Raw genomic sequence first — 17,080 nt, forward strand, 5'->3', positions numbered from 1 at the left:
CCGCCCCTGCAGCCACCAGGCGGACAGGACGAGACCGTGGTGCCGGGGCCGGAGGATCCTCCCCGAGCTCTCCCTGAGCCTCCCGGGCCACCGCCGCCGCTACCCGCGCCAACCGACCAGGCGCTGCTGCCGCACGGAGAGGCGCCGGCGGCGGGCGAGGAGAGCGCGGCGGGGGTCCCGGAGGCGGCGTCCGCGGCTGGCGAGGCATCCTCGGCAGCGGCCGCGGCGGTGCTGCTCATGCTGGACCTGTGCGCGGTCAGCAACGCCGCGTTGGCCCGCGTCCTCCGGCAGCTGTCGGACGTGGCCCGGCACGCGTGCAGCCTCTTCCAGGAGCTCGAGAGCGACATCCAGCTGACCCACCGCCGCGTCTGGGCGCTGCAGGGCAAGCTCGGCGGCGTGCAGCGCGTCCTCGGCACGCTGGACCCCAAGCAGGAGGCAGTGCGTGAGTACCCGCGCCGCCCGCGCGGCGCTCCCCTCCTGCGCAGCACCCTCCGCCCTTTTCAGTCGCCGCAATCCCAGCCCCGCGGCGCCGCGCCCACTGCAGCTTGCACCTTACTCGTGCTTCCCGACACTTCCCTTCCCCTGGGACTCACCCCAATCCTCCGGTGTTTAGAGTTCCAGCGAAGACTACCAGGCAGGGATGAGGAGGGGAGAAAGTTAAAGGGATGGCCTGGGAACTCGCAGGCAGGCGCGGGCTAAGAGGGAGCGTTTATGGGGACACAGGAGGCAGAGGGGTCTGTTATTCGCCTCTGGGGCTCGCCTCCCCGGTCCTTACCCGGGAAGCGTAAGTGTTGCTGCAACTTCTGTGGTTTCCAGCAGCCCAGCCCTGAGCTCTATAGTCCCTCCCCCACCTCCACGCGTGTTTGGGGGGGTAGTACTGAGTGTCCTTTGAGGGCTTCTGCTTCACCGTTGCGGTTTTGTCACTCTTACTGTTGACCTTAAGGGCTGCGCGGAGCCCCGAACTTGTGTCTTGAGCTCTCAGTTCCGACGTAATGAGGCGCCGCTTGCCTCCTGGAGTGAACTCCCAAGCGCTCTGCTCCAGCCTTCTAGCCCAGAGGGGCGGTGTGGAGGGAGGAGTGTCCCGGGCCCTGGGGAAAGCGATGAGACTCCTGGACATTTTTTTCTGCCCTAAACAAACACAGGGTTTCTACCAAATGGCTCTCTGTGCCATCTGCCCTCCGAGGATCACAGAGGCGTCACCCCCACCCGTGTACTGTAGCCCAAATCCACCCGCGTGTGGAAGACCCCTAAGCATCTTTGTTGCCTGTTAACTTAACTCTTGCGACACCCTATGGCTCCCAATAAATATAATTCTGTGTCATCTGCCTTCAGAGACGCACTCAGGTGGGTCCCCAGGCGCATCGTCGGTCAAATCAGGTGTCTGCGGAATCATTTAGAAATGAACCGACGGTGGGCGGGGGCACTAGGCAGGTGAGTGGGTCCTTAGGCATCAAGTCCGGCTGCGACGCTCACGGCGAAGGTGATGTCAGCGGCTCTGACTTACATAAGAAGCTTTCCCGGTTGCTGCAGCAGCTGCGCGGATGTGCGGTACCCCCAAAGCGTGCGGGGCGGGGGCGCTCTCACGGCATCCTTCCCCGGGGATTTCTGGGCACCTCTGCCTTGCAACCCAGCTCGCGCATTGCCCCCCGAAAAAAACCCTTTGAACCCCTCCCCGGGAATTCGCTGCTTTTCTGCAATAACAACAATAATAGGCGTAATTAATAAATGATGTGTGCGATCGGTTTTCGCAGCTATAAAAGACCGGAGTCGGGTTAATGGCTGGTTGTTTAAAAGGGCAATTCCGGGGATGAGTTCTGGAAAGAATTAGGACTGCCGTAGGCCAAGTCGTATTTTACTTTTGGGACTTGAAATGAGCGCTTTAATCCTGCCTTCTTTTTACCCCAAACCGCACAGCAGGAACAGCCCCTTCACTTTCCACAGCGCTGATATCTGGGGAGTGCGGTCGGTGTGAGTGGTGATTTTACTTCAAAAGAACTGGAGGGAAGTTTTGCAGACTGTTGAGTGGTGCGTACATTTCCCGTGTGTGTGTGTGTGTGTGTGTGTGTGTGTGTGTGTGTGTGTGTGTGTGTGTGTGTGTGAGAGAGAGAGAGAGAGAGAGAGACACACACACAGACAGACAGACAGACAGACACAGACAGACACAGTCAGACCACTCCTTAAATCACACAAGTGAAACTCAGTGCTGGAGCAGACTGTGTCCTCTTCTCCCCTCTTTCTTTAGAGGCAGCTGGTGAGTAGTTATTTACCTGGAATTTGACACAGTCCTTTCAAGTCCTTTTAACTAGAGTACAAACTAATGGTTAATGGAGAAAAGAGAAAAAATTTTAACCTGTGCCTATAGTCGATGATGAATATATGCTCTACTTTTGCATATTTATACACAAATAAATAAATATGGAGCTAATATAATACCCAGACATGGACTTAAGAATCTATTACTTTTAAAATTTGTCTGAAACTTACGTCCACACTTCATATTAGGGTTTCTGTGCAAGTGGTTTATTCCAGAGAGAATCCCAGGAAGCACAGCAAGAGAGTGAGAAGTGGGACAGAACAGGGAGGAAAGCTCATGCAGGCTGTGAGCTTGGTTACCACTGTGGGCAACTGGGGTTCAATCTAGCACACATCTCAGAAATGTTCTACTGAACGAGAAAGCTGGAGTATTTATCCACCAACTTCCACATGAACTCCCTGGTTCCTGGGGCTTGTCCTATGTGTGGGCTCAGCATGCTCCCAGGCCAGGTAGACAGATGCAAAAAGCCTGTAGGTGTATACGAGACTATCTGTAGGGGTCCTCTGGGGAGGGCAGAGGAGCTATGGGTGGAGTACCAGTGGCATCTGCTACATTATGCATTTCCTTTTAGCATTGCTCAATGCCTAGGGGAGTATCAAAGGGAATGACCCATGTTACTTTTTCTCTCCCTTTGAAGATGTCTGGGCACTTCCATGCTCCCTGTATAGCCTTCCTACCAGGATCACCAGTCCCCATGTCGTCTGTGTGCTGCTTCATCCATGGATAGCTGCTTCCTGTTGCCCTAAGACAGCCTGGGGGATTTGCAGGGATGACATCATCTGACATATACTTTAGTGAAGTCATTCTGGAGGCAAGTCTGAAAACTGGTAGACCAGTTGAACAATGTGATCGATGATAGTGGCTAGGACTAGGGAGGTAGCTAGAGCCAGTGGGAAGTGGTAGGATTCTGAATTCATTTAGAAAATAGAATTGATAGGACTTACTAATAGGATTGGGTACAGAGTGTTAGAGGAAAAAAACAATTATGGATGACTCCTAGTTTTTTTTGGAGGGAGGCTTAAACAACTCATAGAAAGTGGTACCATTTCCAGAAATGTCTAAGGGTAGTGGAAAAGTGGATATTTTATTGTGGGGAGGATGGAATCAGTAGTTTTCTATTTGTGCCATATTAACTTGAGATGCCTTATGTGACTTACACCATTAGATGTGTAAGTTCAGAACTCAAGAGAGAGGTCCAGGCTGGAGATACAAATATGAGACATAAGGGTAGAGATGGTATGTGAAGCCATGGAGCTAGGGATAATGTAGATAGCAAAGAAAAGGAGGCCAGAACTTAGCCTAGGGCAGTCCAGCTTTGGAAGTTTAATGGAAGAGGAGAAAGACTGAGAAAGAGCACCCAGCAAGCTAGAAGGAAAATCAGGAGAGTGTGGTATGATGGAAGCCAGAAGGTGTTTCAAGGATGAAGTCAACTTGGTCAAATGCTTCTGAGAGTAAGATGAGCACTGAGATGAGACCATTGAGTTTGGTAACTGGTAAGCAATTAATGGTCCTGATAGGTGCCACTTACATGGAGGGGTGGAAATGAAGACCAAATAAGAAGGGATGAAGAGAGAACGGGAGGGGTGGAAGAGAAGATAGTAAACACAGATGCCTCTTGTAAGGAGTTTACTGTGAATAAGGACTGGAGAAATTGAGCAGTGGTTGGCAGGGAATACAGGATAAGGGAGACTTTCTTAAAAGGTATTAATGTTTAGGCATATTTAGATTCCAGGGAGAGGGAGAAATTGATGATGCTGAAGAAAGAACTGGATAATTGTGGAAGACCTTGAGAAGCGGAGAATGGAAGGGATCAAAGTGCCCTTTCATCCATGAGAACTGGTGGGAAGATGGAGGATATGGGCAGACAGGCAGGTGGGCTGGTGAACTGATGATGGTGAGATGGAGTGTTCTTATATAGTTACATTTCTTTTCTCTGTGAAGTACCCAATGAGTTCATCAGCTGAGAGGGTGTTGGTGATGGGAGGAGAGAAGGGAAGGTGATAATGTTGTTTCAGGGAGGGAACATGGATGCAGTAAGGAAGTGTAGGGGAATTATCTGGTTGTATTGAGAGCCTTCTGAGATTTATGGTCATAAACTTGAAGTCCAGCTTTTTAGTCACTAGAACCTGAGACTTTGGAATTACATTGTGGACCTCGACCCCAAGCTGTTCATCCTTAGACATTTTAATGTTGTTGGCTTTTTGGTTGCTGTTGATTATATTTCGTTACTGAGTTTTAAAGTAAAATTTATATTAAAATTGAACATTCATGCAGAAAAGTGCACAGACCATAAATGTACAGCTTAGTTAATTTTCACAAAATGTTCAACTCATGTAACCATCACCCACATCAAGAAATAAAGCATTGCTGTATCCTGAAAATCCTCACCCTCCACACACACCCTTTACCAGTAAGTATCCCCCTTCCCAAAGGTAACCACTATTCTGACTTCCACCTCCATCAATTAGATTTTCCTGTTTTTAAACTTTATGTAAGTGGAGTCAAATAGTATATACTTTTTGGTGTCTAGCATTGTTCACCCATTGTGTTCGCAAGGTTCTTCCATATTGTTGTATATACAAGTAGATTGTTCATTCTCATTGCTGAATAAAATTCTATTGTGTGAATATACCATAATTTGTTCATCCATTCTCTTGGTGATGGCTATTTGGGTTGTTTCCAGTTTAGAGCTGTTGACACATTCTCTTTTACTTGCCTTTTGATGAGTGTATGTATACACAGCTGTTTGGTATATAAGTGGAATCGCTGGATCAAAGGGGATGGCTATGTTTGGCTTTAGTAGCTACTGTTCTAACAATTTTCTAAACTGATTGCACCTATTTACACTCCTATAAGTACATGAAAGTTCCAGTTGCTCCACATCCTTACCAACAGTAGTATTGTGTTTTTCATTATAGCTACTATAGTAGGTTAGTAATACAAATCTCATTGTGGTTGTATTTCTCTGATAGCTTGCGAGATTGAGCACATTTTCATATATGTATTTTTGACCATTTGAATATTCTCTTTTGTGAATTACCTGTTCAAGGCCTTTGCTCATTTTTCAGTAGCTTCTTTGTATCTTTTTCATTGTATTGTAAGAGTTCTTTATATATTGTGGATGTGAGTAATGAGTGAGCTACAGGAATTGCAAATAACTTTTCTCACTCTGTGGCTTGCCTTTTTATTCTTAGTGCTGCCTTTTGGTGAGCAGAAGTTCTTATTTTTACGTAATCCAGTTTATCAATCCTTTTCTTTATGATTGCTGTTTTTGTGTTCTGTTTATTCTTAAATTCTTCACTCACCCCAAGGTCATGAAGATATTCTCTTATATTCTAAAAGTTTTTTGTTTTTCCTTTGTCATTTAGATCCATGATTCATATGAAATTGATATTTGCAAGTGGCGTGAGGTGTAGGGGTCAAGATGACTTTTTTTCCATATGGATACACAATTGATCCATTGTCACTTACTGAAAAGATCATCATTTCTTCATTGCTCTGTGGTGACATCTTTGTTATCTATTCATTGGATTGATTTAATTTTTAGCTAACATTTACTGAGTTCTGCTATATGCCAAGATCTTTATATGAATTACCTTATTTAATTTCACAACTCTAGGTGAGTGGTACAATTATTTTCCCACTTTACTGAGGGTTAGCAACTTGCTCCAGGTAGCAGCAGCTAGAAAGTACTGGAACCTAGAATTAGGATCCAGGTCCTAGTCCACAACTTTGTTCCCAAGCACTAGACTTTTATTCTGTGCATTGCCACAAAAATCTAGGGGAATTACTATATTAAAATCAGGGCCTTTCTCTATATGCTTATGTCCACTTGACAAGCTTCATCTCTTGCTTTTATGTACATTGGCCCTCCCTGCCTTCTCCATTTTCCACCCCAATCCAGTCATAGTAAACTACTGGGGGTTCCCCAACTTGCTAGGCTTTCTTAGTTCTCATGCCTGTGTATATCTTACTCTTTCCTTCTGGGACATTTCACTGGCTACTTCCTACATGATTACTCTTTGATACTTAGCTGATATATCATCTTCTCTGTTAAGTGGAACCTGATTCCTTGCCCACCACCTACCCACCTACAAGTTATCTAGAACTCTGTGCTAATCTTTCTCTTAGCTTTTCTCATTCTGAACAGCAGATAGTGTTAGCATTCTGTCTATATTCCTTCATCCCTCAACTCTCATGTCGAAGGCTGCTAACTGCAAACTCCTGGAACTCTACCTAGGGCTTTTTTCCCCTGAGTAATGGACTATGTTTGGCCTTTTCCCACACAGGGAAAGCCAGAAGTGCCAGCGAGTTAATGCTCCTGAAGCAGCACTCAACCAGCGATGGACAAGGTGCTAGTAGATGAATGCCCCACCTTCTTTGCCCCTTGAGTGAGAGAACTCTGAAGCATGTTCCATATCATCTTTCAGAGTTCCGCAGTAGGACTGAGCTCTAGTTGCCTACAGTGGTGACTTATTTGATAACAAACTTTGTATTCTCTGCCTTCCTTTGTCCATCTCACTTTCTCACTCACCTATGGGTGTTTCCTGAGGACACCTCCCACATAAACTGAACTTAGACTTGTACTTATAGGGTCTGGGGAAACTCAGACAAAAACAATCTGTTTAATTTTTGAACTGTGATGGCAAAGATCTAGGCCCTCAGGATTATTATTTTAGCCACATGTCTGGCCCCTCTCAGATGCTCTGTGTTGGGTCTGGAAATAACTTACTACCCTTTAGGAGAGATCTTTAGTGTTTCAGGGGTGAGAAGGGGCATGGAAAGAGCTCAAGTCTAAGATGATGATAACACACCCCCTCAGTTCTTCAACAGTCCATTGCCAGCCTTTTAGAGTACTGTTTACCATCCTATGAAATGGGGTCAGTGATGGCCCTAGGATATCCAAGCTCCCTATTTGAGAAGCCTAGTTTCAGTCAGAGCAGATATAGAAACTGTTAAACCTGCAAAGAAACTAGGAAGTGACACATTGGGCAAATTGATCATTTTGGGTTGGTATGATAATGCTAATCATGGGTTCATTCTGCTTTTGGAAGGATGATCCTGTTCCTCCCCATTCTGTTCATTTCAACACATGTGAAAACCTTTTGCAGATTGGTTAATGTGTTTTTATTCTTTTTGATGTTTCAGTAACTGTGGTTATGTTTCTTTTCCTTCTGTCTCTGCTCAGCGAGTTTCTTTGAGGTATTATGAGATCCTAACAACTCCATTGAAAGCTGCTTTTAAACCCATCACAGAACAACTGAGAAGAAAGCAATCTTTCAAAAGTTAATAATTCATGGTTGTAATTTCCTCATAACCAGTAACAGCAACACATTTCTTTCTGGACTTTTCTTGTTGTACCGAATTGGGCTTTTAAATCAAAACTACAGAAGTACTTTACCTAGGAAATCCTTGAGATTTGATTGGGCTGATATTGCAAAGATGGTAACAATAAAGATTTCCTTTTTCCTGTTTGTGGGGACCTTTTCCATACAAAGCCATCAAGAAAGTGTAAATTCCACATAAGCTCTCAGAAAGACTTCAATCTCAGAGCTTCTAGTCTACCTTTCACAGGCATTACCTTTAATTTGCAATGACATATGAAATCTCTCCTACTGTCCCATGTTAGTACAAGAGTCTTAAAGATTCATTGACTTCATATAATGATTTGAAATTTTAGGGACAAAGATAATTTTAAATTTAGTTGGAATTTTGTTTTAACAGTTCAGCTTAATTTCTTTTTACTCTATTAAAAATAGTGAAACATAAGATTTTGTGGGATGTTATTAAAAAGTCAGGGGAAGAGTATGCCTGGAATAAACCATCAATCACAAAACTTCTGAAAATTCTTTTCATATCAAGAATTCGTCATGAATCACATCTTCATAATAAATGAAAATAAAAAATAATGAAGTGGGAATGGTTTCTGAATGTAAACCTGTCATTCTAAGGTCTAAATTTGTTGAAACAAGGTTTCGGAGACTGCAAGCCCATGAAGAACAGCAACACTGTCTAGCTCATCTTTCTGAATGAGTAAGACAGGCATGATCAACTTTTATTTCTGACATTAATGTCTCTTTCTCAATCCATTAATGAACATGAGAAGGTTTAGCTGTACTGAAATAGAAATTTGAGGACCTGGACATCCATATTCTGAAAAATTACTTAATTATGAAGGGCCTAAGTCCTTCCAAGTGAAATTAACCAAGAATAAAGTGAATTTAACAAGCGTTGGAGAATCATGAGGTCTTAGAGTTGGGAAAGACCTTAGCATCCATTGAATCTAACCTCCCACTCAAATGGCAACCCATCTGGTTTCCATGCCCTCTGAGACTTCCAGGAGTGGGAAGTGGCCACCCCACCCCAACTGTATTGCTGGATAGTTCCCATTCTCAAATAATCCTCATCTATAGTAAGACTAAATCTTTCTTTTTGTAGTGCCAGCCTTTTAGTCCTAATTCTAGTTTGTGGAGCCATATGAAATATGTTTATAATTTCTTATCCAAGATATCTTTTAAGTGGCTCGAGGTTATGGTTATGGTCCCTTCTAAGCTTTCTTCATTTCAGGTAAAACAACTTCAGTTCTTTCAACCAGGCCACTTAATGCTGAGTTTCCTGTCCCCTCCCACGCTTGTTGCCCTCTGCCACAGGTCTAGAACATGAATGAACCCATTCCTTTCTTCATATGAATGCCCCACTAGCACTAAGATGGCCCTTGTTTTAGCTATTGCAAGACACTATTGGTGCATTTTTGTTCTTATGGCCCAACAAACTCCTTACATTTGTAGTGGCAGTTCTTTTACATGAGGATTCCTCTATTCCATTTGTGCCGTTGGTATTTTGAACTTAAATTTCACAAGACTCCCCCATTGTCTCTGTTAAATTGAATCTTGCTCGCTTTCCTCTTTCACTTCCAATCAGTGGTAATAGTTTAAAGCCTTGATTCAATGTGTCAGCTACTGCCCACGGCATTTTGCTCTCTGCAGATATCATAAACATGATTCTAGCCCATCACCCACATCTTTGATAAAGTTATTGTTCAGATGGACCGAAGGCAGAGCCCATTGGCAGTAAGTACTAGCAACATCCTTCCAAGTTGATGTCTATTAATCAACATTCCTTGGGTACCATTGTTGCAGCAGCCACAAATCCTCCCCCCACCATCCCATTCAAACCACATTTCTCCACCTTGCCCACAAGATCTGTCATCATGAGCGATTTTCAAATGGTTTGCTGAAATCAAGATACCATATGTCTGTAGTATTCCTTTGATCTCCCAGTCTAATAAACCTACTCAAAAGGGAAATGAGGTTAGTCTGGCTCAGACTGGACTCACTTACAGCCATCAGAGGGGCCATTTAAATTTTTTTTGTATATAATGGATAAAGAGTTTATTTTTGGGAATCTGCTTTGCTGTTTTGGCCATAGAATGACTGCACCTTTGGACTGCAAGGGGACTCTCTGGGTCCTAGAGTTCATTTCTCTGACTCCAAAGTGCCTGGTTTATAAAAGACAGAGAATCAGTGTGTTTATTCTTTCCTTTCTTTTAGGATACCTGATGAAAACTTTATATCCTTGTTTCTTAAGGAAAGGTTTGCTTAGGGTCAGTTTGAGTAAAGTTGACAAGTGTCAGGTTTATCAAATTGTTGAGAAGCAAGTGAGTATGTGGTTAAGAGTTTGGACTCTGAAGTCAGATCATTTTAGGTTCAAATCCTGGACCTGCTCTTTCAAAGCTATATGACTTTGGACAATTTGCTGAATATTTTTTCGTCTACTATGGAATGGAGATAAAAACAGTATCTACTGCATTAGGTTGCTGACAGAACTGAAGGAGTCGAGATACACAGGCACTGAGAACTGTGCCTGGGACATGGTGAGCCCCCGGTAATTATTGGCTGTTATTTTATTGGTACTGTAATTGGACCATGCAGAGTGGGAGGCATGTGCTAATTTTTTCCAAGTAGGTGAAAACTTGAGCCTGAATCTGTGAAATGCTGGGTCAAGGGGAAGGAGACAGCCGACCAAGCAATGCTATGTCCCTCTGCATGGTCAGATGACTATTAAGATTTTATGCTTTTTGTGGCCTCTTATTGTTATGCACACAAGTATAGGAAAAAAATGACCAATAATCTTATAATCCAGATTCATTCATTTATCTTATGCCAGGCACTATTCTTGACATTTGGGTTTCATCAATGAACAGAACATTATAAAGAGCTTATAGTGGAGAGAGACAAACGATAAACAACAAACATAATACATTTAAGGAGATTACAAAGCATTTAGGGGGTGATAAGTTATGGGCTAAAAGTTGTAGAGCAGGATGAGAGCAGTCCAGAGGATTTGAGTGGGATTTTCTATTTTAAATGGGGAGGTCAGGTGGGCCTCATCGAGGAAGCAGCATTTGAGTGAAGATTGGAAAGAGGTGAGGGAATTAATGATGTAGGTAGCTGGAGGAAGAGTATTCCAGCAGAAGGAACAAGGGCTAGTGCAAAGGCCCCGAGGTGAGAGCATGCCTGGCATGTTAGAGGGACGGCAAGGAGGCCAGTGTGGTGGATGTGGAGTGAGCAAGGAGGGGAGCAGGAGGTGAGTAGGCCAGGGAGGTGGGGTGGCGGGCAGCTCATGTAGGATCTAGTAGGCTGCTGTGAGGACTTTGCTTTTTGCTCTGAGTGAAGTGGAGATTCTTGGAGGGTTTTAAGCCTAGGAATGACATGATTGACTTATTGTTTAAAAGGATCACTTTGGCTATTGTGTCGAGAAGAGACTGGGAGAGGTAGGGGTAGGAGCAGGGTGACCAAGTGGGAGGCTGTTGCAATTGTCCTGGTCAGAGATGGTGATGGTTTGGTGAAAGTAATGAGAAGTGGTTGCATTCAATTTAGAGACATTGACATTTTCTGTTTCATGTTTAGGACTAGGCAATTCAACTCACAGGGAAGGGCATAAAATTGAGAAGGAAAGGGAAGCTCTCCCCACTTACTCTTCCAGACTTGCTCCAGAGGAAACAGTGTTACAATGTGTTGTGCTTTTTCTAGGAGCAAAGGGGAATTTTCACATAGGTCTAATGTGTTTTGTGAAGCCACTTCTGACTGTTGAGGAAATATAAATTTCTTCTAGGGTCTTGTTGACTAATCTTATTTTGCTGTCTTGAAAAAATTTAAAAGGTGTTCTAATAAATACTCTTTAAAAATCAATGTATAATTTCTATACAGTGAAATGTATGGATTGCAAGTACGTAATTTGATGAGCTTTAACAACTGTATGCACCTGTTTAACCCAAATCCCTATTGAGAGAGGATTCCCTCACTTCATATAGATTAGGGGTCCCTAACCCTTGGGTCACAGTACCATCCGTGACGTTTTAGGAACTGGACTGCACAGCAGGAGGTGAGTGGCAGGCAGGTGAGCGAAGCTTCATCTGTATTTGCAGCCACTCCCCAGCACAAGCATCACCGCCTCAGCTCCACCTCAGATCATCAGGAGTTAGATTGTCATAGGAGCACCGGTCCCTGGTGTCAAAAAGGTTGAGGACCGTTGATGTAGATCATACTTTTTTGAGGTAGGAAAGCAGTATTTGAACTATGGCGCCCTCGCATTAGTCCCTACTGGGACTGTAGTATGAATATAGACATGGAAGAAAATGATTCCACAGGAACTTCTGAGCTCTCCATTAGGATCAGACTAAGAACTAGTGATTCCTTGTATGAGATTTGCAAAGGAACAAACTTCCAGTTATAAGATAAATAAGTCCTGGGATGTAATGTACAGCGTGGTGACTATAGTCAATAATGACGTATTATATATTTGAAAGTTGCTAAGAGAGTAGATCTTAAATGTTCTTATCACAAGAAAAAAATTTGTAACTATGTGTGGTGATGGATGTTAACTAGATTTATTGTGATCATTTGCCTAACAATATTCCATACAAATATTGAATCAGTATGTTGTACACCTGAAACTAATGTAATGTTATATGTCAATTATACCACAATTTAAAAAAGATTGAAAGAAAAGAAAAGATTTTTAAGACCATTGGAACAGTGGAGTTTCCTCTCTCTGGTGTGGGTGCCAAGCTTTAGGGAGGACCTGGTTTGGGACAAGGGTAAGAATCTGGCCTCAGAGGCCCCATAAGTAATTTAGCAGTAGGAGTTTTTCTAAAATAAACCTAAAATAACATCTAAAAAAACATGGAAAAAAGCTTCTTACTCTGAGGCACATTTCTAAGTAGTAGAGAACACTGATTTGTAACTATTCTCATTTTATGCTGAAGCTTGAAGACTGGATAGAAGACGAAGAAAGTTCTTTAAAATTTTATTTCTGATTATTCTAAGTACATTAAGATTTGTGAAAGAAGAAGCCCCATTTTAGAGTTCAGCTGCTCTTGATTTTTAATACCAGATATGTAAGAGAGGGAAGAACTAGTAGCTATGTGGAAGGATGACAGCCAGTGAGACATAATGTTCATTAGAATATAATATCAATATTTATGTTTCTCTCCAGCATGCATCTGCACTCTGTTCTTCAAGCCTGTATTTCTATTTTAATAATGCAAGTAAAGTTGTATTTTCCTTTTTTATTTCACATCAGAATTCTGTTGCCTCAGCCAGTCTACCTCTCACCCCTGAAGAACTTCAGTTGTGAGATGGCTCATGTTTATTGAGAATTCGATTTTAGAGATTAAATTTGAAGGTGGAAAAGTGAAGCATGATAAATACCTTAAAAATCTTTTTCCATGTGAGAAGTCATGGAAAGACAGATGCTTCAAAGTTTGGAGCATTGTTGGGGGAAAATGAGCAAACCAAGAAGATATACCAGGAAGGAGTTCCTGGAAGGTTTTCTAAGAGTTTCATTTGGGTTAAATGTCTTCAGTGTGAGAGAAGAGATGTTGAAACCCTGGTCCAGTATCAGATGTCACTAGTGCTCATCTGGCAAAGTTTTAGCATTTGCTAATTAAAATTAATGCAATTACATGAAGAAAAATATATTGCATAAGGTTGTGCTGATGTGGCTTTATTTTAATCTTTTGCCCCATATCCTAATACCAGCAAATCTCAGACCAACAATAGGATGAGAAGTGATAGTGAGAAATGGGATTCACTTACAAAATATTTGAGTAAAGACAATGAATGGGGTAGGCTATTAAGGGTATTGGCTTATCAATGCAAATTTGAAACTCTTTTGGTTTTTTTAAATTGATTTGTCAATTTGAAGTTTTAATGGCTGTTGAGTGAGAAAGAAAATTAAAAAAAAAAAAACAAAAACAAAAAGCCAAAGAGATACCCTCTTTTACTTCTCATCTTGTACTTTGTTTTCTTTCTAAGTTGCTCTGTATGCTTTTCTGTGGCCTGATCAGGTTGATTGTATCATGCTCTGCACTTAGGAAGCTTGAGTTCAAGGTTTGCTTACTGAGAAACTGGGATTTTTTTATGATCACAGGCTGTGCTCCTAATCCTGGTATCTCTCCAGTAAAAGTATATGTCGGCCTTTGATTCTTTCAGTTCTGCCACTTGCCAGTTGTGAGTCCTTGGACAGATTCTTAGTCTCTGTGCCTTAGTTTTCTTATCTGTGAAATGGGGATACTATCAGTACTTACTGTATAGAATTGTTGAGATTAAGTGAATTAATCTATGGACAGTGCCATCAGTATGTAGCACATACACAGAATACATAGTAAGGGCTAATACATGTATACCATTGATGCTACTATTTTTGTTGTTTTTTTGTTATTATTGGCAGGAGGCTTTGGTAAAGGAAATAGGTATAAAAATGGATGAAACCCAGCCCCTGTGGCTTGTCAATCAGTGTAAATATTCTGGTCAGTTGGATGACTGGTCAGCTGGAATATGAAGCAGAAGAATGTCACTCTGCTTTTGGCTCGGCTGGCCTAACTCGTGTTGTGGAACACTGCAGGAACAATTTAACATCCAGTTGCCATTACCCATCATTCTTAGGGTTGTGGACTTCCACTAATGGTAGGAGAGTTCTGGCTGAAGATCTGTGCCATTGTGGAAGTGGTGCAGAGTAGAAACACCTATACCTTCACTTTCTGTATCTTTTCCCATAATGACAGGTCCAGGGCTTTGTCTTCTGCTCCTTGTAGTCAGACATCAGGCATGGAACAGCTAGCAGAAGAGAGATGATAGATCTGGGCGACCGTGACAGAGAATCCCTGTGATGTTCACCAAGTCTTTCCCTTTTCCTCCTGAGCATATAGTGAGACTACATTTCCTATTTTTTATTAATTATGCCTCTCTTGCAGTTGGGTGTGACCATTTGACTGAATTCTGTCCAGGTAGATAGTGGGAGCAATAATTCTTCCACTTTGGGATGGTTGTATAACAGCTCCTGAACAATCCTTTGCAGTTTATTTCTCTCCCGCTCTGCTGACTACAAACAGAAGATTCAGCAAAGGACTCCAAGGCCCTAAGAGATGGTAGAGCCACAAGATGAATGGACCCTGGGTCCTCGAATCACTCCATGAAAGGCTCTCTGCCAGTACCTGATTGGATTTCACATGAGAGAGAGGTAAATTTTTATTGTGAGATTTAGGAGATGTTTGTTACAGCAGTTAGCTGACCCTGACTAACACAGAGATATAGTGCAGAGAGAGAAAAGGAATGATTTTCCTGGAAATGCACAGATGGTAAAAGTATTCTGAAGTTTTTGGTGTTCTTTCAGTAACTAAAAGGGGCACTAAACTGTAGGGCCTTTTTTTCTGAGAGATCTAAAGAGTTTCTATGTGTGACCAGAATAGTGTGGCAGCTTTTCTCAAGTAAGCAAACAGAAATAAAAACCTGTTAACAGCGTTCTAGTTCCTAGAGAAATGTTGCTACCTGGAACCAAAAGAATTTATTCATTCTCTCTCTCTCTCTCTCTCTCTCTCTCTCTCTCTCTCTCTCTCTCCCCTCTCCATATATAAATGATATACATGTATTTGTAAAACTTTTAAGATCTAATTATCATACAAATACAGCAATGTGCACAAATCATAAGTGTACAGCTCAATGAATTGTTGCAAATTGAACACACTTCTGTAACCAGCACCTGGATCATGAAACAACATTTGCAGCCCTGTAGAAATTCTGCCACTGTTCTCTTCCAGTCATACCTCCCTGAAAATGGCCATTATCCTGACTTCTATATAGCATAGATCACTTTGGCCTGTTTTAGAATCATACATTATATGCTTTTTTATTTTGTTTTGTTTTTATTTATTATTTTATTTTTTTAGGCGAAGCAACCCTTGGTTGACCTCACAGATTGCAAAGACCTTGTCAGGTTACAATCTCTTATTTTTTATTTTTCACACCTACAGCACCTAGTCTTCCTAGGTGGTCTCCCATCCAAGTACTAACCAGGCCCAATCCTGCTTAGCTTTCGAGATCAGATGGGATCGGGCTTGTTCAGGGTGACATGGCTGTAGACCAGTAAATGCTTTTTTAGATCAGGATTTTTTTGCTCAAAATTATGTGTATGTGCTTCATTTACATTGTTGCATATAGCTATAGTTCATTTATTTTCATTGCTGTATGGTATTCCTTCATATGAATATAGCATGATTTATTGTCATTCTACTATTAATGGACATTTGGATAATTTCCAGTTTGGGCTATTCTGAATAATGCTGCTATGAACATTCTAGTTCCTGTCATTTGGTGAAAAGACTTGTACTCTGTTGGATAAAAACTTCCTGAGTTGTAGTTTTACAAAACCTTCTCCTTCAATAAGATACTTCAAGGCTGTGACAATGACTATTCTTCTGTTTTAAAATTTATTTATTTAAATTAGTTTCAAGTATACAGTACATTGTTCATAAAACGATTTGCACAATTGCTTCCTCCCTCCCCTGGCCCTCTATCTAGCCATCATATTAATGTTAACTGCATTCCCTCTGCGGTGCTCCCCATTCCCATGCTCAACTATTAAGTACTAATTCGTACTTCTTTAACCCTTCACCCCATTCTGCCATCCCTCCAATCCCCCTCCCCTCTGTCCGTCACCAAATTGTCCACCAGTGACTATTCTTATTCCTGCTTTCCCTTGACTCCTACACTAAGCAGAAGTTTTGTTCTCTTTTTCTGTAATGTCAGGATTGTCACTGATCACTAATGACAAAGTTTTGGGGTCTGAAATGGAGGAAATGTGATCTACTTAAAAGGACTTTTTCTCTCTCTCTTTTTGAGTTAAAGCCTAGTTATGGGGCCTTTTGATTCTCAGATGAGGGCTCTTCACAAAGCCATGTTTCAAATCACTTGCAAACTCCATGTAATCGGAGTTTGACATTGGAATCTTCATTGGCACTGCTTCAGCTCTTTCTCTGTGAGAAGGAGAAGCCTTTTGGATTTTCAAATTGCTTCCTTTCCTTGGAGAGGGAATGGAGAAGGAAGAGTGATGAGTTCTCTAATCACTTGGCTGGCTTAGCCTTAGAGCTATTGGGGAGTTGCTTTCTCTAGTTGCCTTTACTATCAAGGTTTTATGCAAAACCTAGGCAAAGCAGATTTCCTCAGAAGGGCAAGAGACAAAGAAGAGGGGGAGGACTCTCCATCCTCCTGACAGGGTCTATTCTTTCAGCTCTGCTTTCAGAGTCTTGGATATCTGATCCGCATAGTAGCAACTCTGGGTAGGCAGAACTTTGTAGATTTTGGAAGTTGAAAAGGCCTCAAGCAAATTCTAAAACTGACCACAGGACTTTCTTTCAGATCCCTGACGTAGGCTTAGCTCCTCAGATACCTTTGCTGAGTTTTGAAGTCTTGGACTGAATGAGTGGTG

General features: G+C 42.3%; 1 protein-coding gene and 1 pseudogene across 1 annotated transcript in view; one reads left to right on the forward strand and one right to left on the reverse strand.

Annotated features, from left to right (window-relative positions):
• Window positions 1-17,080, forward strand: part of NHS (NHS actin remodeling regulator) — a 336,905-nt gene that overhangs the window by 675 nt on the left and 319,150 nt on the right. Inside the window, exon 1 of the mRNA XM_011362990.2 lies at window positions 1-442. This exon is cut by the window's left edge and continues 675 nt beyond it. Within this exon, the coding sequence (XP_011361292.2) occupies window positions 1-442 (442 nt within the window). The remainder of the gene's footprint in view (window positions 443-17,080) is intronic.
• LOC111741784 lies at window positions 15,618-15,736 on the reverse strand (annotated as a pseudogene).

The sequence above is a fragment of the Pteropus vampyrus genome, unplaced genomic scaffold, assembly GCF_000151845.1.
Source record: "Pteropus vampyrus isolate Shadow unplaced genomic scaffold, Pvam_2.0 Scaffold81, whole genome shotgun sequence".
Lineage (NCBI taxonomy): Eukaryota > Metazoa > Chordata > Mammalia > Chiroptera > Pteropodidae > Pteropus > Pteropus vampyrus.